The sequence below is a fragment of the Scyliorhinus torazame genome, chromosome 2 (genome assembly GCF_047496885.1).
Source record: "Scyliorhinus torazame isolate Kashiwa2021f chromosome 2, sScyTor2.1, whole genome shotgun sequence".
NCBI classification, from domain to species: domain Eukaryota; kingdom Metazoa; phylum Chordata; class Chondrichthyes; order Carcharhiniformes; family Scyliorhinidae; genus Scyliorhinus; species Scyliorhinus torazame.
In genome coordinates this window covers 361,808,695-361,833,129 of record NC_092708.1, presented here as the reverse complement: position 1 = coordinate 361,833,129, position 24,435 = coordinate 361,808,695, and the positions used below count along the sequence as shown (strand labels likewise).

The 24,435-nt window shown below is 45.9% G+C and overlaps 2 protein-coding genes across 3 annotated transcripts in view; one reads left to right on the top strand and one right to left on the bottom strand.

Moving 5' to 3' along the window:
- prima1 (proline rich membrane anchor 1) overlaps positions 1-8,316 on the top strand; it is a 242,776-nt gene extending 234,460 nt beyond the window's left edge. The window contains exon 4 of the mRNA XM_072492578.1: positions 3,424-8,316. Coding sequence (XP_072348679.1) covers positions 3,424-3,463 — 40 coding nt within the window. The 3' untranslated portion in view covers positions 3,464-8,316. The remainder of the gene's footprint in view (positions 1-3,423) is intronic.
- LOC140404135 (protein unc-79 homolog) overlaps positions 1-24,435 on the bottom strand; it is a 347,086-nt gene that overhangs the window by 4,128 nt on the left and 318,523 nt on the right. For both annotated transcript variants that reach the window (XM_072492555.1, XM_072492562.1), the window contains exons 46-48: positions 13,616-13,813; positions 8,174-8,251; positions 91-132 (exon numbers count right to left, since the gene is read on the bottom strand). In XM_072492555.1, the coding sequence (XP_072348656.1) occupies positions 91-132; positions 8,174-8,251; positions 13,616-13,813 (318 nt within the window). The remainder of the gene's footprint in view (positions 1-90; positions 133-8,173; positions 8,252-13,615; positions 13,814-24,435) is intronic.

Genomic DNA, 24,435 nt, shown 5'->3' with positions numbered 1-24,435 from the left:
AGTGGAAAATTAGAAGCAAATCAGTATAATAATTAAGAAGAAAAAGCATGGAATCTCCTTTAACCTTTGATGATGCACAATAACACTTACCTTTAAATTTGACTGAATCATTGGTAACCACATTGGTATCAGCTGTTTGAAGAAGAAAAGTGTTACAAAGTGAAACTACTTTCTACAGTTAACACATCATCAACTCATTGCGCATTCATTTTCTCCCATATTCACTGCTACATCAGTCCACAAATGATGCTGAAATTGTATAAACTCTGATCTGTATTAACACCTTAAGGTTCTGGAAATTTTAAGATGCAAGCTATTTGAAATAATTTCACATTGAAGATCTGAACAGTAACTCATTACATTAGAGCTTCTGTCTTCTTTCGCATATAGCAGTCGGATAAAGGTTCAAACAAACAATTCTCATCTTAATCATATGTCACTAGCAAGCTTCATGCAACAGATGGGACTGGATTTTACAGCCGTCCACCAGATGTGTTTTCATTGTGGGGAAGTATGAAGGATACCTAACTCACCACTTTCCAGCCCACGCCTGAGCACTCCCACATATATTAGGTTTGTGGGCACAAGAATCTGCAGACCACTCACTATGTTTAAATAGAGGTCAATTCAGCTTGTTACCAAGTCAAGTGATTGTGACATTACACTGTCAACACCATAATATAGTTAGCGTAGGCAGACGGGTAGGAGTGAGCAAGTCATCTTTGGAGGCCAAGTTGAAATTTCAAGGGAAGGAAGTGTGGGCAGATCATTTGAGAGGTGTCCTGTGCACATCGGGTCACACCGCCATGTGACCCCACTTTGTTCCTCCATGCCTGCCCTGAATCATTGGTAACCACATTGGTATCAGCTGTTTGAAGAAGAAAAGTGTTACAAAGTGAACCTGCTTTCTACAGTTAACATATCATCAGCATAAGTGGATAGCACTGTGACAGCACGGTAGCATAAGTGGATAGCACTGTGGCTTCACAGCGCCAGGGTCCCAGGTTCGATTCCCGGCTTGGGTCACTGTCTGTGAGGAGTCTGCACGTTCTCCCCGTGTCTGCGTGGGTTTCCTCCGGGTGCTCTGGTTTCCTCCCACAGTCCAAAGACATGCAGATTAGCTGGATTGGCCATGATAAATTGCCCTTAGTGTCCAAAGAGGTTGGATGGGGTTATTGGGTTACGATGATAGGGTGAAAGAGGGCTTAAATGGGTCGGTGCAGACTCGATGGGCCGAATGGCCTCCTTCTGCACTGTATGTTCTATGTTCACTCAAATCAGCTACAAAACCCAGCTCCCTCACTTGTGTTCTCAGATCCCTCCCCCATCCTTAAAGCCCAGAACTTGCCTGTCTCTGGCAGCCATTACTGTTCTTCCTGCTCCGCTTTATAGTCCTGACAGTGCCCACTACTACGCTCTGACACTGCCAGGAGACTGGGATTTCCTCCCGCTGAAGGACAAAACCCCACTCTCACATAGTTTAGCTGACATCTCATTATGTCTGCGTGGTCGGCCTTTTCCAGGTGCATCAGTGGCAAACCCACTTTCCTTCCAGGGGCGAGGAGTCCATTTCCTTCCCCCAACCCGTTAAATCCAACTCATGGTGTTTTTGTACAAAATGGGGAGATAAAGTATAGAGCCCTTGCACACCTCCTGATATACATTCATTGTGTAAGAGTTATGGATGTCCAGGAGCAGCGACATGAAGACTTGAGAAAAGTAATATGGGAGCTGAAAACTGAAACAAAGAATTGTGAGGTTTATTTTTCCTATCCTCCCCTTCCCAAAACAACAGAGTCTCAGTTCACAATGTCAAGGCAAGTAGTGAATTAATCAGCGCAAGTCATATTTATATGGAGACAGAACAGATGTAAGGGGATGTAGCGGGGCTCATCTCATCTGGACGATCAATGAGATTATGGGCTGAATTGTCCATTGTCCAGTGCCTCTTTCAGGATCCAAAAGCTGTGATAAGAGGAAGTGAAACCACTTCGGTCCTTATGATGTGGTGAGGAACTGTCAATTATTGCAAGTGTTTATAAACAGTGTGGTTAGCATCAAAGCAAGGTAATGGAGATGCATTCAAGTGTAAAGGAAAGAACAGATGAACAATCTATCAAGCACCTGTCTCTGGACTAGTAAAACCGGCAATCACTGGCTAGTAAAATGTATTGCTGTCTGAAATTGAATGGGAGTTTTGCATTTCAAAGGCTATCAGGAGATTTGAAGTGCAGTTTTCAAGTGTACTTAGCTTTCAAGGAAGCCTCTGACACTTGTAACAGGTGCAGCTTAAACACTTATCTGAGGCAGATATTACGAAAGAGGTGAAAATGCAGTGACCTTTCACTGGACTGCTCTTTAGCTTTCCTGCAGCGTTGACTAATAGGGATCTCTGATGGGAGGTGTCCGATGGGGGTGGGGGAAGGGGGGGGGGGGGGGGGGGGGAGACGAGGTCTGATGGGGGGGGTGACTGATGACTTTCTCTGCCAGGAGTCTCTGAAGGGGTAACTGATGGGAATGAGAGATGGGGCTGGTGGGGGGGGGGGGGGGGGGGCATTATTATCATGGTGAGGGGGAGGGCACCTGCCACCGGACCTCAGGATTGAGTCGCCTAGTCAAAATGGCGACCTAATATTCAGATTCCGACGGAATCCGGGAAGCTCTCCACCATGGATATATCTGCATGGTGTCAGCAGAAACCAGTCCCGATTCTTCGCTGGCAGGAGCACTTAGTCTCCAGAATGGAGTATCCAGGTCTATGTATTTGTACTGTATATAGCCCAGTATAACAACCATAACTTCCATTGGTAAACATCTTTAAATTTCATCATCGGACAAGGCTTTCCATAATTTTTCCATATGGCTGTCAGTCTTAGCTTCGGTTCACTCGGCAGCACTTTCACCTCCAAGTCAGGAGGTTATGGGTTCAAACCTCATTACGGAGCTGATACTTCAGTGCAATACTGAGTGAGTGTTGCATTATTGGAGGTACTGTCCCTCAGATGAGATGTTAACAGAGACCTTGTCTTCCTGCTTAGATCAATGTACAAGATCCCAAAGCAGGATTCAAAAGGACACCGGGACGTTTCACTGTTATATCCAATACTTTCTCTACAGCCAGTATAAAAATATAGAGTAACTTGGTTATTGACTCATTGTTTTATGGGACCTTACTAAGCCCAAATTGGCCACCTACAGACTGACTGCTTTTCAAAAGTAATCCAGTGGCTATGAAGCATTTTGAATGTCATGAGATGTGCTAGGATTTGAACTACATCAACTTTGTCCTTTCATTAAAGATTTAGAATTAACTGTCCATAGGTTTGCTGCAAAATTAAACAATAATTATGTCTGTATCTATACTAGGTTATCAGAAGCTATTCAAGTGTCCGCTATATTTTATTGTTTGCTCCTTTCTACTAGGGTTGGACAGCTTCACCAAAATGAACTCCACCTTCAATGACATGAAGCTTGGCAGGATGTCTGATTTATGAACAAGAGTACAATTACTCTGCACTGCCGACATTATGGATCCAAGGTTATCTGGTGCTATGGATCAAGCTGTCACTTTATTAATATACAGGGTTGCTTGAAAGCTACTTAATCATAAAAACATTGAAAATTAAATTAACACTAGGCATTACAGGTTACCAAACTCCAAGCATAACAAAAAGAAGCAAAAATTATATAATACCACATCCATCAATGTTAAGCTGAAGTGCATTAAAGTCAACAGAATGTATTTAACTGTAAGACATTAACTGGAATCATATCAAGGCATCATTTGCAATTTCAAAAAAGCATAATGCTGTATTCCATCTAACTAGGAAATAAAATAATAAGAACTGCATGCACAGTGTACTTTGTGGTGGAAGTTGCAATGAGTATTTGTCATATCTGTTCAATATTTCAAAAGTTCAATATTTGAGTCATTGCAGTAAATTACAAAAATATGTACTTTTTAATATAACATTTGTGTTCATTTTTAGAATATAATCATTGTCGGCAATGGTATATTCACAATGTATGTGTATGCATGATATGTATTTTATGTAACTGAACAAAATACATGGGGCTGAACTTTTGTGGAGTAGGTTGAATCGGGAAGCTTCTAGACCTGACAGACTGACCCCCTTTAAAAAGGGCCCCACCAACCTCCATCATGTTTTCATTCCAGGGGAGGAATGGAGGCAGTTTGGAGGTGGCCATGGAGGCAGGTGATTGCCAAGGCAGGCTGGTCAGAAGGCCTGCCTCAGTTCTTTGGGACTTTGGCCCAATTGAATTAAAGGTTATTTAAGGCCTCTAACCCTCACCCCAGTCAGCCCCGTACCACCTCCATGCCCTCATGAATCCTCCACCCCCACTTACCCTATCCATGATAGGCAGAGCTCTGGAGCCATGTGGAAATGAAAATAAAAAATACACTTATAATTTCAAACTTCAATATGCTGTGGTTACCACTGACCAGAAACGGAACTGGACCAGCCATAAAAATACCACAGCTACAAAAGCAGGTCAGAGGCTAATGAATCCTGCAGTGAGTAATTCACCTCCTGGCTCCCCAATCCTGCCCACAATCTACAAGACACATCAGGAGTGTGTTGGAATATTCTTCACATGCCTGGATGAATGCAGCTCTAACAACACTCAAGGAGCTCAACACCATCCAGTGCAAAACTACTCGCTTCATTGGCATTCCTTTCACACACATCCACTCTCTCCACCTCTGATGCATAGTAGCAGCAGTGTATGCCATCTACAAGACATGCTGCAGGATCTCAGCAAGGCTCCTGAGACAGCAGCTTCCAAACTCACCACTACCATCTAGGACGTCAAGGGCAGCAGATGCATGGGAACACCATCACCTGAAAATTCCCTTCCAAGACACTCATCATCCTGACTTGGAAATCTATTGTCATTCCTTCATGTAAGAATTCTAGGTAAAATCCTACAAATCCCTCCCTAACAACACTATGGACTGCAGCTGTTCAAGAAGGAAGCTCGCCAGCGCCTTCTAAAGGGCAATTAGGGATGGGCAATAAATGTTGGTTTAGCCAGCAAAGACCACATCCTTTGAAATAATGTTTTAAAAATCCTAACCCTAACCCTAATAGAGCTCTCAATCAAATACACCTGTGATACCGAAAAAATTAATTCTTGAAACACATTCAAAAAATGTAAATCCCCTCCCTCATTTACAAACAAACATATATTTAATTAATCATATCAAAGATAGCTAATCCTTCAATAACCTTTTAAAACTGTCAATCAAAATATCTACACAGTCCCTGCTGAGATATGTGGTTCTCAATCTTTTAAAATTCAGCCAAACATTCTTTTTTTTTTAATACACATTTTATTGAGGTATTTTTGGTTGCAACAACAACAAATAAACAATGTACATGAAATTATAAACATAGTGCAAAAGCCGTCTCCCTTCCTTACAGGTCCCACTTTTATTAACCCCCTACTCCAAGCTAAACTAACCCCCCCCCCCCCAACCTCTTCTGCTGACGATTAATTAAGTCGACGAACGGTTGCCACCTCCAGGCGAACTCTAACAGTGACCCAAGTGTCTCAAGACAAATTTGATTTTCTCCAAACAGAGAAAGCTAGCCATGTCCGATAGCCAGATCTCTGACTTCGAGGGCTTTGAGTCCCTCCAAGCTAACAGTATCCATCTCCGGGCTACCAGGGAAGCAAAGGCTAGAACGTCTGCCTCTTTCTCTTCCTGGATTCCCGGGACTTTTGACACCCCGAAAATCACCACCTCTGGACTAAGTGCCAGCCTTGTTTTAAACACCGTGGACATGACATCTGCAAACCCCTGCCAAAATCCCCTAAGCTTCGGACATGCCCAGAACATGTGGACATGGTTCGCTGGTCCTCCCGCACCTTTTGCACACCTGTCTTCCACCCCAAAGATTCTGCTCATCCGGGCCACTGTCATGTGAGCCCGATGAATGACCTTAAATTGTATCAGGCTGAGCCTGGCACATGTTGCAGACGTGTTGACTCTACGCAACGAGTCTGTCCATAGACCATCCTCTATTTCTCCTCCCAGCTCCTCCTCCCACTTGCGCTTCAGCCTGCATCTCCTCTGACCCATAAGCTCCTTGTAAATGGCAGAAATGCTCCCTTCTCCTACCCATCCTCTAGAAACTATCCTGTCCTGAATCCCCCTCAGCGGTAGGAGCGGGAAAGTTGACACCAGTTTACGTAGGAAGTCCCGCACCTGCAGATACCTGAATTTGTTTCCCCTCGCCAACCCAAACTACTCCTCCAGCGCCCTCATACTCGGAAAGCTCCCCTCTATAAACATATCCCCCATCCTCTCAATCCCTGCTCTCCGCCATATCCGGAACCCCCCATCCATACTTCCCAGGGCAAACCAGTGATTATTACAGATTGGATACCAGACCGATGCTCCCTTTGCTCTCACATGTCTCCTCCATTGCCCCCAGATTCTCAGGGCTGCCACCACCACGGGGCTGGTGGAGTACCGTGCCGGCGGGAACGGCAGGCGCAGTTACCAATGCACCCAGACTGGTGGCCTTGCATGAAGCCGCCTCCATACGCTCCCATGCCAACCCCTCCCCATCACCCACTTCCTGATCATGGCTATATTCGCCGCCCAGTAATAGTTACTAAAATTTGGCAGCACCAGCCTGCCCTCTCCCCAACTCCACTCAAGCATTACCTTCCTTACTCGCGGGGTCTTGCCTGCCCAAACAAAGCCAGTGATCACTTTGTTGACCCATTTAAAAAAGGACATCGGAATAAAGATGGGGAGACACTGAAATACAAACCGGAATCTCGGGAGGACTGTCATCTTCACCATCTGCACCCTTCAAGCCAGTGACAACGGAAGTGCGTCCCATCTCCGAAAATCGTCCTTCATTTGGTCTACTAGTCGGGCCAGATTTAATTCATGCAACCGGTCCCATTCCCGCGCCACTTGAATGCCTAGGCACATAAAGCTTCCCCCTACTAATCTAAACAGCAGCTCCCCCAATCGCCTCTCCTGTCCCCTCGCCTGGACCGCAAACATCTCACTTTTCCCCATATTTAGCTTATACCCCAAAAACCGGCTAAATTCCCCTAGAATCCTCATGATTTCTTCCATCCCCTCTACTGGGTCCGATACATACAGAAGCAGGTTGTCTGCATAAAGCGAGACTCTGTGCTCCATCCCCCCCACTCCCCCCTCCCCCGGACCAGCCCCTTGAGGCTCTCAGAGCAATTGCCAACAGCTCTATAGCTAGCGCAAACAACAGTGGGGAGAGGGGGCATCCCTGTCTCGTCTCCCGGTGCAATCTAAAATAGTCCGATGTTGTCCTATTCGTCCGTACACTTGCCACAGGAGCTAATACAGCAACCTGACCCAGTCAATAAAGCTCCGCTCAAATCCGAACCGTCCCAGTACCTCCCACAGATAATCAGCCAAACATTCATAATGGGCTCAGATATAATACCAAACCGTGGGAAATCTAAACATTGAAGTCCATTGAAATTGCATAAACAGATGGCTAATTATTTTTTTCTATACTATACCAGGTGGCCTGTCAATCAATGTACTCCAGCATTGGGTAGCTAATGTCCTCTTATTCGAACTAACATCTGCAGACTTTTTTTTCAATGTTAAAGGACTAGAGATTTAAATTCCTTCAGTTCATGACACTTTATTAACCTTAAATTCCCCTTTCATTGTGGATTAAAGTTGTTGGAATAATGAAATTCGGGTGTATTTGTACTCAACAATCAAATCAAATGGCCCTGCATTTGACCCATGCCCTGTGCCCTTTCCACTGCCGGCAAAAATGGGATCTGCTGGAAATGGAGGCGGAACTTCTGCATTTAGATTCCATACTGGCATTTTTAATGATCTCCCGATTTGCCATGGCTTGGTGAAAATCCAAGCCAAGTTGTTTAAGTCCAAAATTTTGAAGGAGCATTAGGCATCTACAAGGATAGTTTTAAAGTATTTTGCTTTTGATTTCAAAATTAGTGTTAAGTTAAAACAGACTCTGATTAGGAAAAATAACTGACATCCTAAAATTGCATGATGAGGAGCAAATACATAACTACTGCCAACTAGTTAGCATGGATATAGAAATCTAACCTTAAAAAAATCATGATCCCTCATAGTTAGAATAATAAAAAAGATAAGTACCTTCACAAAGATAGTTGAATTGCATTCCTGTAGAGCCTCCATCAAGTTGATAACGTGCAAGCAAACCATTTCTACCATCTGTAACACAGTGAAGGAATTTTCATTTGAGAAAATGCTGGAATAAAAGCTAATGTGTTTGAAAAGTTAGTTTTGAAAACATTATTTTACATATTTGCACAAAAGAAAAATATTGCAGATGCTGGAAATCTGAAATAAAAGCAGAAAATACTGCTAAAACAGGTCAGACATCAGTGGAGAGAGAAACAGAGCACATTTTTAGCTTTCATGAAAAGTCTTAAGCATTAACTCTTGTTTCTCTCTTCACACTTACTGCCCGACGTGATGAGTGTTTCCAGTATCTTGCTTTTATTCAATGCATTAGATTGGATTGAGATTATCTAGTTATTGACATACTCTTAAAATAATAATGTTGTCATAGCAGTGTTACAGCACAGAAGGAGACCATTTGGTCTGTTGCATCTGTGCCAGTTTTGCAATAATACCTCAGCTAGTCGCACTTCCCTATCTTTACCCTGTAGCCCAGCAAATATTTTCTCTGCAGATAACTGCCCAACTCACTTCTGAAAAGCTCGATTGAATCTGCCTCTACCACACTCAGAACTGCGGTGGGCAACAAATGCTGGCCTTGTCAGTGCTGCCACCATCCCGTGAAAGGATAAAAAAGGCACATCCTGACCACTCACTGCATAATGAAAGATTTTCTTTATGCTGCCACCTTAGGTTCTTTTGCCATTCACCTGAATTCAGCGTCTTCAGATTTTCAACCCTCTGGTCAGACTCGTCTTGCTTTTGAATACATCTAACAGTTCTCCTCTCAACATTCTCTTCCCTAAGAACATTCCCAGATTCTCTAATCTATCCAAGTAACTGAGTCATAAGAACAAAAGAACTAGGAGCTGGAGTAGGCCACCTGCCCCCTCGAACCTGCTCCGCCATTCAATATGATCATGGCTGATCTTTTTGTGGACTCAGCCCGCCCGCTCACCATAAATATTAATTCCTTTACTGTTCAAAAATCTATGTTTTCCAATCTGCTGGAACCGCCCCAGAGTCCAGCGAATTTTGGTAAATTACCACAAGCACATTTGCTATTTCCACCGCCATCTCTTTTAATGCCCTGGGATGTATTCCATCAGGGCCAGGAGACCGGTCTACCTTTAGCCCCATTAGCTTGCCCAACACCACCTCCTTAAGTGTTAATGATTGCTTCTAGGTCCTCACCTGCCATTGCCTCCTTGCAATCAATTATTGGCATGTTACTTGTGTCTTACCCTGTGAAGACCGACACAAAATACCTGTTCAATGCCTCGGCCATTTCCTCATTTTCCATTATTAAATCCCCCCCTCACATCCTCTAAAGGACCAATGTTTACCGTAGCCACACTTTTTCATTTTATATATTTGTAGAAACCTTTGCTATCTGTTTTTATATTCTGAGCTAGTTTACTCTCAAAATCTTTTTACTTTTCTTTATAGCTTTCTTTGTGGCTTTCTCTTGACCTTTAAAGATTTCTCAATCCTCTAGTTTCCCACTAATCTTTGAATGCATTTTCTTTAAATTTGATACCCTCCTTTATTTCCTTACATATCCATGGCTGATTATCCCTTTTCCTACAGTCCTTCCTTTTCACTGGTATATACTTTTGCTGAGCACTGTGAAAAATCATTTTGAAAGTCCTCCACTGTTCCTCAATTGTCCTATCATTAATGTCTTTGCTCCCATTCTGTCTTAACCAACTCCTCGCTCATCCCATTGTAGTCTCCTTTGTTTAAGCACAAGACACTGGATTTTACCTTCTCATCCTCCATTGGTGTTTTAAATTCAACCATACTGTGATCGCTTCTTCCGAGAGGATCCCTAACTATGAGATCATTAATTATTCCTGTCTCATTACACAGGACCAGATCTACGATAGCTTGCTCCCTTGTGGGTTCCATTACAAACTGTTCGAGGAAACTATCGCAGATGCATTCTATGAACTCCTCCTCAAGGCTGCCATGACGAATTTGGTTTGACTAATCGACATGTAGATTAAAATCCACCATGCTGTTATTATTTGGTGGCCTGCAGACTAAGCCTATAGTGACCTTTTCTTCTTTTTATTACTAATTTCAACCCAAATGAATTCAACCTTTTCTCCATAGAACCTATATCATCTCTCACTACCGCCCTGATGTTATCCTTAAATATCAGCTACACCACTTCCCTTACCTTCCTATCTGCCCTTCCAAATAGTCAGATACCGCTGGATATTTAACTCCCAGTCGTGATCACCCTGCAACCATGTCTCTGTAAAGACCATTAAAATCATACTCACTCATAATGATTTGTCCCGTCAACTCATTTACCTTGTTTTGAATGCTACGAGCATTCAGGTAAAGTGCCCTTATGCTAGTTTTGAATACCTTCTTTTTCAATCCTAACACCTCCATTAATAACATCTCCTGAATTCTTCTTCCCTTTAACTTTTTTCATAATTTTCCCTATAGTTGAACCCACCTCCCCACGTGCTAACCTGCTGCTTTGCTTCCAATGAACCATTATACTTCCCGTAGCTATACCCCCCCCCCACTTGCTAGTTTAAAGTCCTTGTGACCACCATATTTATCCTTTCCGCTAGAACACTAGTCCCAGATCGGTTCAGGTGAAGGCCGTCCCAATGGTACAGATCCCTCCTGTTCCAATACTGATGCCCCATGAAATGGAACCACTCTTTCCCGCACTACTCCTTTAGCCACGTGTTTACTTCCCTAATTGTCTCATCCCTATGTCAATTCGCACGTGGCTCGGGTAATAATCTAGAGATTATAACCCTCGAGGACCTGTTCTTTAAATTCGTTCCTAGTGCCTGATAATCCCTCAACGGGCCCTCTTTCCTAGTCTTGCCTATATTGCTTATCCCAACGTGGACCACAACAACTGGATCCTTATCCTCCCACCCCAATATCTTTTCAAGCTGGTCGGAAATGTCCCTTATCCTGACGCCAGGCAGGCAATATACCATGCGGGACTCTCAATCCTGCTTAAAAAGGATGCTATCAATCCCCCTAATTATAGAATCCCCTACATCTACCACTTCTCTTTTTGAATGGACATTCTTGCTTGAATGGACTCCTGTACCAGGGAACACTGGTCGGCTAGCTCATCTTCCCTACAACCCTTTTCCTCATCCACACAGGGAGCAAGTATCTCATACCTGTTGGGTGAGGTCAAAAGCGGAGGCTATTCCGTTCCTGAATTTAGTATCCCTCAACCGCCTCACTTGCAGTCACACCCTGATGTCCCTGACCACTAACCGAATTTGAGGTACTTAATTTATCGGGGCGAGATTGCCTTCTGAAACAAAGTGTCCAGGTAACTCTCCCCCTCCTGGATGCGCAACAGTCTCTGAAGCTCAAACTCCAGCTCATCAACTCTGAGAGAAACACCTCTAGCGACCAACATTTGTTTGCAGATGTGGTCACAGCACCTCAGAATGGGATCTGCCAGCTCCCATATCATGCAGCTATAGCATATCGCCTGCCCAGCCTGTCTAGGCCGCGAATCCCTGGGGTAAGTTACATTATATTCACCAAGTTCGATGCTCCATCCACCGAGACTGCTTCCTTGGCACCAGGCTGCAAATCCCTGAGGTAAGTTACTTTATACTCACCGAGTTCGATGCTCTGCTCACCGAGCTGCTCTCTAGAGACTAGGCCGCGAATCCCTGAGGTAAGTTACTTTATACTCACAGATTCCGAGGCTCCGCCCACCAAGACTGCTCCCTGGAGACCAGGACGTGAATTCCTGAGGTAAGTTATTTCATACTCACCGGGTTCGATGCTCCACCCACCGAGACTGCTCCCTGGACACTGGATCGCAAATCCCTGAGGTAGGTTACTTTATACTTACTAAGTTCGATGCTCCGCCCACCGAGACTGCTCCCTGGAGACTAGGCCGCAAATCCCTGAGGTAAGTTACTGTATACTCACCGAGTTCGATGCTCCGCCCACCGATACTGCTCCCTGGAGTCTAGGCCGCGAATCCCTGAGGTAAGTTATTTCATACTCACCGGGTTCGATGCTCCACCCACCGAGACTGCTCCCTGGACACTGGATCGCAAATCCCTGAGGTAGGTTACTTTATACTTACTAAGTTCGATGCTCCGCCCACCGAGACTGCTCCCTGGAGTCTAGGCCGCGAATCCCTGAGGTAAGTTACTTCACACTCACCAGGTTCGATGCTCCGCCCACCATAACTGCTCCCTGGGCACGAGGCCGCAAATCCCTGAGGTAAGTTACATCATACTCACCGAGTTCGATGCTCCGCCCACCGAGACTGTTCTCTGGAGACTAGGCCGCAAATCCCAGAGGTAAGTTACTTTATACTCACAGAGTTCGATGCTCCGCCCACTGAAACTGCTCCTGGGCACTAGGCCGCAAATCCCTGGGATAAGTTACATTATACTCACCGAGTTCGATGCTCTGCCCACCTAGACTGCTCCCTGGAGACTAGGCCGCGAATCCCTGAGGCAAGTTACTTTATACTCACCGGGTTCGATGCTCCGCCACCGAGACTGCTCCCTGGAGTCTAGGCCGCGAATCCCTGAGGTAAGTTACTTTATACTCATCGAGTTCAATGTTCCGCCCACCGAGACTGCTCCCTGGAGAATAGGCCGTGAATCACGGAGGTAAGTTACTGTGTACTCACCGGATTCAATGCTTCGCCCACCGAAACTGCTCCCTGGAGACTAGGCCGTGAATCCCTGAGGTAAATTACTTTATACTCACCGAGTTCGATGCTCCGCCCTCCGAGAGGTTCCCTGGAGACTAGGCCGCAAATCCCTGAGTTAAGTTACTTTGTACTCAACGAGTTCGATGCTCCACCCACCGGGACTGCTCCCTGGAGACTAGGCCACGAATCCCTGAGTTAAGTTACTCTGTACTCACCGAGTTCGAAGGTCCGCCCACCGAGACTGCTCCCTGGGCACTAGACCGCGAATCCCTGAGGTAAGTTACTTTGTACTGAGTTCGATGCTCCGCCCACCGAGACTGTTCCCTGGAGACTAGGCCGCGAATCCCCTCGGTAAGTTACTTTTTACTCATTAAGTTCAATGTTTCTTCCCACTAAAACTGCTCCCTGGAGTCTAGGCTGCGAATCCATGAGATAAATTATCTTATGCTCACCTTGTTCGATGCTCCACTTACCAAGACTGCTCCCTGGAGACTAGTCCCTTCAGCTCTTGAACCAATCTTAAATCTTTTCTGCCCCCCTCTAATACCTTTACACCCGTCCTAAATTACGGTGCCCTGAATGAACACAGTGCACCAACTGAGGCTGAACCAGTGCCTTTATCAATGTTAACCATAATGTCCACATTTTTTTGTGCTCGTGTAACCAGGGGAAAGAAGAATGGGTGAAAATATTACGATTATACTCACCAATTTGTTGTGAACCATCAGCTGTAAAATACTAGGTGTCACCCGACTCCAGAATTCAAGGGCAGTCAGAACAGCTGTGCACACAAACTCATTCTGGTTCTGTAGTGTTGGAGCAGAAGCTGCTTGTTCACAATAGACTGTCCAAAGCTGGGCAAAGATGAAAGCATGGAATAGGGAGCACATGTGCAATACAGATGTCTACAAAACAGAAAAAAAAAACACTGAGTTATTGTAGTTAAATCTGTACATCGACTTACACATGACTTGTACTAGACAGTTTTAAATTTCCGTTTACTGTGCTCTTTTAGAAGTCACACGCTTGCAGTATAAAAATTTGAATAAAAATGTTAAAATTAGAATTTTACAAATTTATCCTGCTATAAACATTTACACAAACACAAAAGACTGACGGAGAAATTAATTAGTCCATCGGAAATATAACAGCGGTATCGAATGTTTATATATTGCCATTTTATATATTGCATCCAGAAAATGAACCGTGTTTGAAGTATTGAGTCATGATATTTATTTCAGCTCAAAATATGTTTTTTGTCAATATTTATTTAATGAATTCTGATGCCACGCTTAAGGCAACATGATGTTGATTGCTCATAGAATAGTACAGCACAGGAGGAGACCATTTGGCCCATTATGTGTGTGCTGGCTCTTTCAAAGAGCACTCCAATTGGTCCCATTGCCCCACTCTTTCCCCACATTGCTGCAATTTGTTCTTCTTCAAGTCTTAATCCAATTCCCATTTGAAGGATACTATTGAATCTGTTTCCACCATCCTCGGAGATAGAGATTTCTAAATCTGAATCATTTGTTCCATCGAGAAAGGATTTTCCTCGCCTCGTCACTGCCTCTTTTGCCAATCACCTTAAATCTCTGCCTTCTGGTTATTGTACTAGAAAGAAAAATATACATTCTCCCATTTTATTCAAAGAAATATTGTAAAGGAAGTGAAATGAAGAGGCTGACAAGTGGTTATGAAAAATCACTTTCCAAGACTCCAGCTACTAAAATTACATGTTTATGCTACTTGGTGTAGATAGATGTCGAGTGCTTTAGTAGGTTGTTTAGATAGTAATGACGAGAAGGCAAGAGCGTTTTCCTGAAAACTAAGGACCTTCGGCAGGATTCTCCATCGGCCTACAGCAAAATTGGCAAAGGCGATTGGGCGGAGAATGGCACCCGACTCCAAAATCGCAGCAGGCACCGATTTGACACCAAATCGTGATCTCTGTCACCCCAAAAATGGTGTAAATGCCGGAAAAAAAGATTGAAGATTCCATTCTGTTTCAGACAGATCCCTTAACAAGTTCCTTAATGTACTTAACAGGGCCATTAATTAGTGGAGAACGGGTTTCTGGTTCCCACTTCTCCCCACCACTCCCCCCATCCCCAAAATTGTAAACTGTCCAGAGGCGGCGGGATCAAGTGCCGCCCTCCAGGAATGCAATTTTCAACTCATTCTGTTCCCGCTGCCACTGTCAATTGAAATTCCATCCCATTGTGTTTAATGAGAGAGGAGAAACAAAACTGACATTGTCAAAGGGCTCCCGAATCCATCTTTTGTACATTATATTAAATGGATGTTAAAGATTCTGTGACATTCTTCAAAATAAAACAGAGAACTTCCAGTAGCCTAACCGACAATAACCCCCAACTAGTTTGGCAAAAATCAGACGAAGTGGTCATTTTCTTTCATTGTTATTTGCAAGAACTTGCTTTATATTTCCCTAGGTAACAGTTGTTACTCTTGAAATAAGTTAATACTTGGAAAGCAGCTCGATACATTTCTGTGGTAGAGATAATCTCTTTCTAAGTTTTAAATAGTCACATTACGAGTATCTTACTCAAAATAATAGAAAGTGGAATTAAGACTACTGTAGCGAGTTAGATATAAGACAGCAAAAATAGGCTATACACATTGGCAGTTAATGCAACTTTTAAAATAAAGAGTGACAATATAAATGAAAGACCTGTCCTGTACTATCTACTGTTTCGTTATTCACAAAGCATAAAATAAGATATGTAAACCATTCAAGAACATTTTCTGGGAAAATTGCTAATTTAGAAAAACAATTATTATTCGGGAGGATTTGGAAAATTTATCTCCAAGCAGAGATAACTAGCCAATGATAATTAATGATAAATGCTAGGTTTTGAATGTTAGATTTGAATATATGTGTCATTAATATGGCACAGAGATAAGGTTCGGTAATAAATTCTTGAAAGGGCTGAATTCTCTACGATTAGGGCAAATCATCAACCTGTACATCCATCACCATTTCTAGTGTCTCAATAGCCATGTTAACTGTCTTAGTCCACATTTGCACAAATTGACATATTATTTGGAGTTAATCCTCCTTCCCTATTCCCCAACAAGTTCCACCAACCTCCTTCCTAGTGAGCCTCAGGCCACTCTCTCCCTGTGCTGCATCACAAAATGTTTGCTGTCTGATAAGCAAATTCCTCTCAATCCATGACCTCATGAATACAGGGGATATGGAGATAGGAGAGGAAGTTGGAGTTAAGGTAGGAGATCTGTCATCATATTGTTGAATGGCACAGCAGACTTAAAGGGCCAAATAACCTAGGAGGAGCGGTGGTGAAGGGGAGCATTGCAATGCTGGAGGAAGAGGGTTTCCCAGAGGGTTCAATTTGGCGAGAGCAAAGGAACAAAAAAATGCAATTACATTGCTTGGTGTAGATTGGGACAGTGGTAGTGTAGACTGCCAATTAATGGGAAGGATGTAGAAGAACAAATCTGCAGGGAAATTGCAGAGATATGCAACCATCTTACAGTTATAATGGGGACTTTAATTACCCGAATATAGACTGGGGCAGTGGTAATGCAAAAGGTGGATAGAGGCAAACATTCCGAGATTATACACATTAAAGTTTTCTACAGCAGTGAGTTCAGTCCAACAAAAAAGGATGCACTGTTGAATCTGGTTCATGGAAATGAGGTAGATCAAGAGTCAATAGGGGAACATTTTAGGGGACAGTGAGCTTTGCATCGTAAGGTTTACGATGATAGGCAATCCAGATAAGAATAACTAACTGGGGGAGACTGACTTCAATATGGCAAGAGCAGAGCTGGACCATATAGACTGGAATGAAAGGTTGGCGGGAAAAACTATAACTGAACAATGGGCTACCTTCAAAAATGAAATAGTTGACTTCTGAGTGCGGCGATGACCAGCTAAGTCGCACGTTTCGGCAGCTCCCGATGGAACGGACTTTTGGGCTCTTAATAGGAGCCCCAACGGCAATTTTAACGGCTAAAAACACTGTGCGGTAAACCAGAAGGGAATCCCCCCTGGACACGGATGGAAAAAGGAGAGGAAAGTGGCCGGATTGCGGTGGATCCTTTAGAGCAGTGGCAAGGAAGGCAAGCAAAAACCAAGATGGCGTCGGAAGGTGGCAGTTTAATATGGGGCCCTGAACAACACGAGTTTTTGAAACGCTGCGTGGAAGAGCTTAAAAAGGAGATGAAGAAGGAGCTGTTGGCCCCGATATTACAGGCGATTGAAGGGCTAAAAGATGAGCAAAAGACCCAGGAGCGGGAGCTTCGGGTCGTGAAGGCAAAGGCTGCTGAGAACGAGGACGATATACAGGGCCTGGTGGTGAAGACGGAGATGCACGAGGCACACCATAAACGATGTGTGGAAAGGCTGGAGGTGCTGGAGAATAATGCGAGGAGGAAGAATTTAAGGATTCTTGGTCTTCCTGAAGGTGCAGACGGGGCGGACGTTGGGGCATATGTGAGCACGATGCTGCACTCGATGGGATCGGAGGCCCCGACAGGTCCGCTGGAGTTGGAGGGAGCCTATCGAGTTATGGCGCGAAGACCGAGGGCTGGAGAAATTCCTCGAGCCATAGTGGTGAGATTCCTCCGTTTTAAGGACAGAGAGATGGTCCTAAGATGGGCAAAGAAAACTCGGAGCAGCAGATGGGAGAACGCGGTGATCCGCGTATATCAAGACGGGAGTGCGGAGGTGGCGAGAAGGAGGGCGAGCTTTAATCGGGCCAAGGCGGTGCTTCATAAAAAGATTAAATTTGGAATGCTGCAGCCGGCAAGACTGTGGGTCACATATCAAGGGAAGCACCACTACTTTGAAACGGCGGATGAGGCGTGGACATTTATTGTTGAAGAGGAATTGGAATGAGTGGGTTATTAAAAAAGAACGTTTGAGACAAAGTGGTGGGGCGAATATGGGGGGCGAAGAGGGGGGGAAAAAGGGGGGAAGAGATGATTTTTATGTTGTTAATCCTGCAACCCGGTAACTTTTCTCTCTTCCACAGGTTGTGGGGGAGGGAGGAAGGGAGGTGGAGGAGTTGGGGGCGTTGGCCATTGGGGGCGGGGCCAAAAGGGAAGCGCGGGCTTTGTTCCTGCGCTATGATAATTATGGCGGGAATAGGGAAGCAGGAAGGAGGGGGCGTCGCACGGTGCGAGCCGAGGTCACGGGGGGAAGCTGAGGTCGACCAGAGTTTGCTGACTTCTGGGAGCAACATGGGGGTGTAACTATGCTAGTGGGGGATCTAGCGGGGGGGGGGGGGGGATTTACTGGGTTGCTGCTGCTGGGGAGAAGGGGGAGCTGGTATGGGGTGGGGTGGGCGGGGAGGGGGGGCACGGCCTGGGGGACACACAGCTGCGTGGGAACCGGGTGAGGAGCTGGGTAAAAGGGGATGGCTAATCGACAAGGGGGGGGGGTGGGTAAAGAGCCCCCCAACCCGGCTGATCACGTGGAATGTGAGAGGGCTGAACGGGCCGATAAAGAGGGCACGGGTACTCGCACACCTAAAGAAACTTAAGGCAGATGTGGTTATGTTACAGGAGACGCATTTGAAACTGATAGACCAGGTTAGACTACGCAAAGGATGGGTGGGGCAGGTGTTTCATTCGGGGCTAGATGCGAAAAACAGGGGGGTGGCTATATTAGTGGGGAAGCGGGTAATGTTTGAGGCAAAGACCATAGTGGCGGATAGTGGGGGCAGATACGTGATGGTGAGTGGCAAATTACAGGGGGAGGCGGTGGTCTCAGTGAACGTATATGCCCCGAACTGGGATGATGCCAACTTTACGAGGCACATGTTAGGACGTATCCCGGACCTAGAGGTGGGGATGTTGGTAATGGGCGGAGATTTTAACACGGTGCTGGAACCAGGACTGGACAGATCGAGGTCCAGGACTGGAAGGAGGCCGGCAGCAGCCAAGGTGCTTAAAGACTTTATGGAGCAGATGGGAGGAGTAGACCCATGGAGATTTAGTAGACCTCGGAGTAAGGAGTTTTCGTTTTTCTCCTATGTCCACAAAGTTTATTCGCGAATAGACTTTTTTGTTTTGGGAAAGGCGTTGATCCCGAAGGTGAGGGGGACGGAGTATATGGCTATAGCTATCTCGGATCACGCTCCACATTGGGTGGACTTGGAGATAGGGGAGGAAAAAGAACGGCGTCCACCCTGGAGAATGGACATGGGACTAATGTCGGGTGAGGGGGTGTGTCTAAGGGTGAGGGGGTGTCTTGAAAAGTACTTGGAACTCAATGATAGTGGGGAGGTCCAGGTGGGAGTGGTCTGGGAGGCGCTGAAGGCAGTGGTTAGAGGGGAGCTGATATCAATCAGGGCACATAAAGGAAAGCAGGAGAGTAGGGAACGGGAGCGGTTGCTGCAAGAACTTCTGAGGGTGGACAGGCAATATGCGGAGGCACCGGAGGAGGGACTGTACAGGGAAAGGCAAAGGCTACACGTAGAATTTGATTTGCTGACTACGGGTACTGCAGAGGCACAGTGGAGGAAGGCACAGGGTATACAATACGAATATGGGGAGAAGGCGAGCAGGTTGCTGGCCCACCAATTGAGGAAAAGGGGAGCAGCGAGGGAAATAGGGAGATTGAGGGATGAGGAGGGAGAGATGGAGCGGGGAGCGGAGAGAGTGAATGGAGTGTTCAAAGCATTCTATGAAAGATTATATGAAGCTCAGCCCCCGGATGGGAAGGAGAGAATGATGTGTTTTCTGGACCAGCTGGAATTTCCTAAGGTGGAGGAGCAGGAGAGGGTGGGACTGGGAGCACAGATCGAAATGGAGGAAGTAGTGAAAGGAATTAGGAGCATGCAGGCGGGGAAGGCTCCGGGACCGGATGGATTCCCAGTTGAATTCTACAGGAAATATGTGGACTTGCTCGCCCCGCTACTGATGAGAACCTTTAATGAGGCGAGGGAAAGGGGACAGCTGCCCCCGACTATGTCAGAGGCAACAATATCGCTTCTCCTAAAGAAAGGAAAAGACCCGCTGCAATGCGGGTCCTATAGGCCTATTTTCCTCCTGAATGTAGACGCTAAGATTCTGGCCAAGGTAATGGCAATAAGGATAGAGGATTGTGTCCCGGGGGTGGTCCATGAGGACCAAACTGGGTTTGTGAAGGGGAGACAGCTGAATACAAATATACGGAGTAATATAGGGGTAATGATGATGCCCCCACCAGAGGGGGAAGCGGAGATAGTGGTGGCGATGGATGCCGAGAAAGCATTTGATAGAGTGGAGTGGGATTATCTGTGGGAGGTGTTGAGGAGATTTGGCTTTGGAGATGAGTATATTAGATGGGTACAGCTGCTGTATAGTGCCCCGATGGCGAGCGTGGTCACGAATGGACGGGGGTCTGCATATTTTCAGAGGGATGTCCTCTGTCCCCATTATTGTTTGCACTGGCGATCGAGCCCCTGGCAATAGCATTGAGGGGTTCCAGGAAGTGGAGGGGAGTACTCAGGGGAGGAGAAGAACACCGGGTATCTCTGTATGCGGACGATTTGTTGTTGTATGTGGCGGACCCGGCGGAGGGGATGCCAGAGATAATGCGGATACTTGGGGAGTTTGGAGAATTTTCAGGATATAAACTGAACATGGGGAAAAGTGAGCTGTTTGTGGTGCATCCAGGGGGGCAGAGCAGAGAAATAGAGGACTTACCGCTGAGGAAGGTAACAAGGGACTTTCGCTACTTGGGGATCCAGATAGCCAAGAATTGGGTACATTGCATAGGTTAAATTTAACGCGGTTGGTGGAACTGATGGAGGAGGACTTCAAGAGATGGGACATGGTATCCCTGTCACTGGCAGGGAGGGTGCAGGCGGTTAAAATGGTGGTCCTCCCGAGATTCCTTTTTGTGTTTCAGTGCCTCCCGGTGGTGATCACGAAGGCTTTTTTCAAAAGGATTGAGAAGAATATCATGAGTTTTGTGTGGGCCGGGAAGACCCCGAGAGTGAGGAGGGGATTTTTGCAGCGTAGTAGGGATAGGGGGGGACTGGCACTACCGAGCCTAAGTGAGTACTACTGGGCTGCCAATATCTCAATGGTATGCAAGTGGATGGGAGAAGAGGAGGGAGTGGCGTGGAAGAGATTGGAGAGGGCGTCCTGCAGGGGGACTAGCCTACAAGCTATGGTGACGGCGCCGTTGCCGTTGTCACCGAAGAAATACACCACAAGCCCGGTGGTGGTGGCTACTCTGAAAATCTGGGGGCAGTGGAGATGGCATAGGGGTAAGACGGGAGCCTCGGGGTGGTCCCCGATAAGAAATAACCATAGGTTTGCTCCGGGGAGAATGGATGGGGGATTTGGAACATGGCAAAGAGCAGGAGTAACACAATTGAGAGATCTGTTTGTAGATGGGACGTTTGCAAGTCTGGGAGCGCTGACTGAAAAATATGGGTTGCCCCAAGGGAATGCATTCCGGTATATGCAACTCAGGGCTTTTGCGAGGCAACAGGTGAGGGAATTCCCGCAGCTCCCGACGCAGGAGGTGCAGGACAGAGTGATCTCAAAGACATGGGTGGGGGACGGTAAGGTATCAGATATATATAGGGAAATGAGGGACGAGGGGGAGATTATGGTAGATGAGCTGAAAGGGAAATGGGAAGAGGAGCTGGGGGAGGAGATTGAGGAGGGGCTGTGGGCTGATGCCCTAAGTAGGGTAAACTCATCGTCCTCGTGTGCCAGGCTAAGCCTGATACAATTTAAGGTGTTACACAGGGCGCATATGACTGGAGCATGGCTCAGTAAATTTTTTGGAGTAGAGGATAGGTGTGCGAGATGCTCGAGAAGCCCAGCGAATCACACCCACATGTTCTGGTCATGTCCGGCACTACAGGGGTTTTGGGTGGGGGTGACAAAGGTGCTTTCGAAGATGGTGGGGGTCCAGGTCGAATCAAGCTGGGGGTTGGCTATATTCGGGGTTGCAGAGGAGCCAGGAGTGCAGGAGACGAAAGAGGCTGATGTTTTGGCCTTTGCGTCCCTAGTAACCCGGCGCAGGATACTGTTGATGTGGAAGGAAGCCAAGCCCCCGGGTGTGGAGACCTGGATAAATGACATGGCAGGGTTTATAAAGCTGGAACAGATTAAGTTCGTCCTAAGGGGATCGGCTCAAGGGTTCACCAGGCGGTGGCAACCGTTCGTCGAATACTTCACGGAAAGATAGAGGGAATGGAAAAGAAGAAGACAGCAGCAGCAACGCGGGGGGGGGGGGGGGGGGGGGGAGGGGAGGGGGGGAGGAACCAGAAGGACTCTCAGGGATGTTAGTGTACATGTATAATATGCATAGGTTGTTGTTATAGGTAATTGTATATTGGACTGTTGAATTGTATTTTTGGAGAGTATTTATTTGGGACAAGGCAGTTGCCATTTAGTTTTGTTTTTTAATTTTGATGTTGTTTATATATTATTTATTTCTTGCTTAAAACTGGCCAGTGTTATTTATATTGTTATATTACTGTGTAAAGGATACACAATGTACTGTCATGGTTGGCCAAAAATTTTGAATAAAATATATATATATATATTTTTTTTAATGAAATAGTTTGGGCACAATCAAGGTAAAGAAGAAAGAGTGTGCTAATGACAAGATATCAGGAAGGGGCTTGTATAGCAGAGTGGGATAAACAGCTGGCTTGTAATGCAAAACAATGCCAGCAGCACGGGTTCAATTCCCGTACCGGCCTCCCCGAACAGGCGCCGGAATGTGGCGACTAGGTGCTTTTCACAGTAACTTAACAAAGAACAAAGAAATGTACAGCACAGGAACAGGCCCTTCGGCCCTCCAAGCCCGTGCCGACCATACTGCCCGACTAAACTACAATCTTCTACACTTCCTGGGTCCGTATCCTTCTATTCCCATCCTATTCATATATTTGTCAAGATGCCCCTTAAATGTCCCTATCGTCCCTGCTTCCACTACCTCCTCCGGTAGTGAGTTCCAGGCACCCACTACCCTCTGCGTAAAAAACTTGCCTCGTACATCTACTCTAAACTTTGCCCCTCTCACCTTAAACCTATGCCCCCTAGTAATTGACCCCTCTACCCTGGGGAAAAGCCTCTGACTATCCACTCTGTCTATGCCCCTCATAATTTTGTATACCTCTATCAGGTCGCCCCTCAACCTCCTTCGTTCCAGTGAGAACAAACCGAGTTTATTCAATCGCTCCTCATAGCTTATGCCCTCCATACCAGGCAACATTCTGGTAAATCTCTTCTGCACCCTCTCTAAAGCCTCCACATCCTTCTGGTAGTGTGGCGACCAGAATTGAACACTATACTCCAATTTCACTATACTCTCATTTTCATTTTTTTCAATTGAAGCCTACTTGTGACAATGAGCGATTATTATGACCTGGAGCTGGTTTAGCACAGGGGTAAATGCTGGCTTTGAAAGCAGGCCAAGGCAGGCCAGCAGAACGGTTCAATTCCCGTACCAACCTCTCCGAACAGGAGCCGGAATGTGGCAATTAGGGGCTTTTCACAGTAACTTCATTTGAAGCCTACTTGTGACAAGCGATTTTCATTTTCATTTTTTTTCATTTCAATTACAATTGAGAACCAAGGGGAATACTTACGGTTGAGAGGAGAGGGGAAAGCAGAGTCGAGAAGCAAAGAGGGATTATGAAAAGCAACTGGCAGCCAACATTAAGGAGAATCCCAAAGTCTTCTATTGGCATATAGATAGTAAAAGCGTGGTAAAAGGAGTAGGGCTGCTTAGGGACCTAAAAGGGAATTCACTCATGAAGTCAAGGGGAATGGCTGAGGTATTAAATGAATACTTTGCATCTGTCTTTACCAAGGAGGTAGATACTACCGAGGCCATAGTGACAGACAAAGAAACTCTGTCAACTAAGGGGCTCAAAATTGATAAGGAGGAAGTGTTGAATAGACTGTCGGTAATTAAAATTGATAAGGCACTGAGAGATGCAACCAAGGATATTTTAAGAAGTGCGAGTGGAAATTGCAGGGGCACTGGCCATAATCTTTCAGTCTTCCCTGGAGCCAGGGTAGGTATCAGAGGACTGAAGAATTGCAAGCATTACACCTTTGTTCAATAAAGGTTGGCATCGCCAAGGTGAAGGGCCTGAAATGGCACGACATGAAGGGGGTGTGGTATGAAGAGGTGCCATGAAGGGGGGGGGGGGGGTGGAGCATGAAAGGGTGGGCATGAAAGGGGGGCATGAAAAGGGGGTACCTGGCAATTACATAGCCTGCTTTCACTCACCTTGCGGGTGGGTCCTGAATGGAGAGCCATTGGGAGGGCCCCGATGCCAGCAATCCTTTGGGGGTGGGAGGTTTGATGTCGGCGAGGATGGGGGGGGGGGGCACTATAGACCTGATGCTGGCATTGGTGGTGTGTGTGGGGGGGTTACTGTCACATTGAGATTACAATGCTCTCTAAAAATGGGACTCCAAACTCTGAAGGTTGGGCTTGCCAGCATGATTAGGCCCCGCCAAAACCTGCTCCCTTCCAAAAAAACTTCTAAGTATAGATGGATTGCGATCT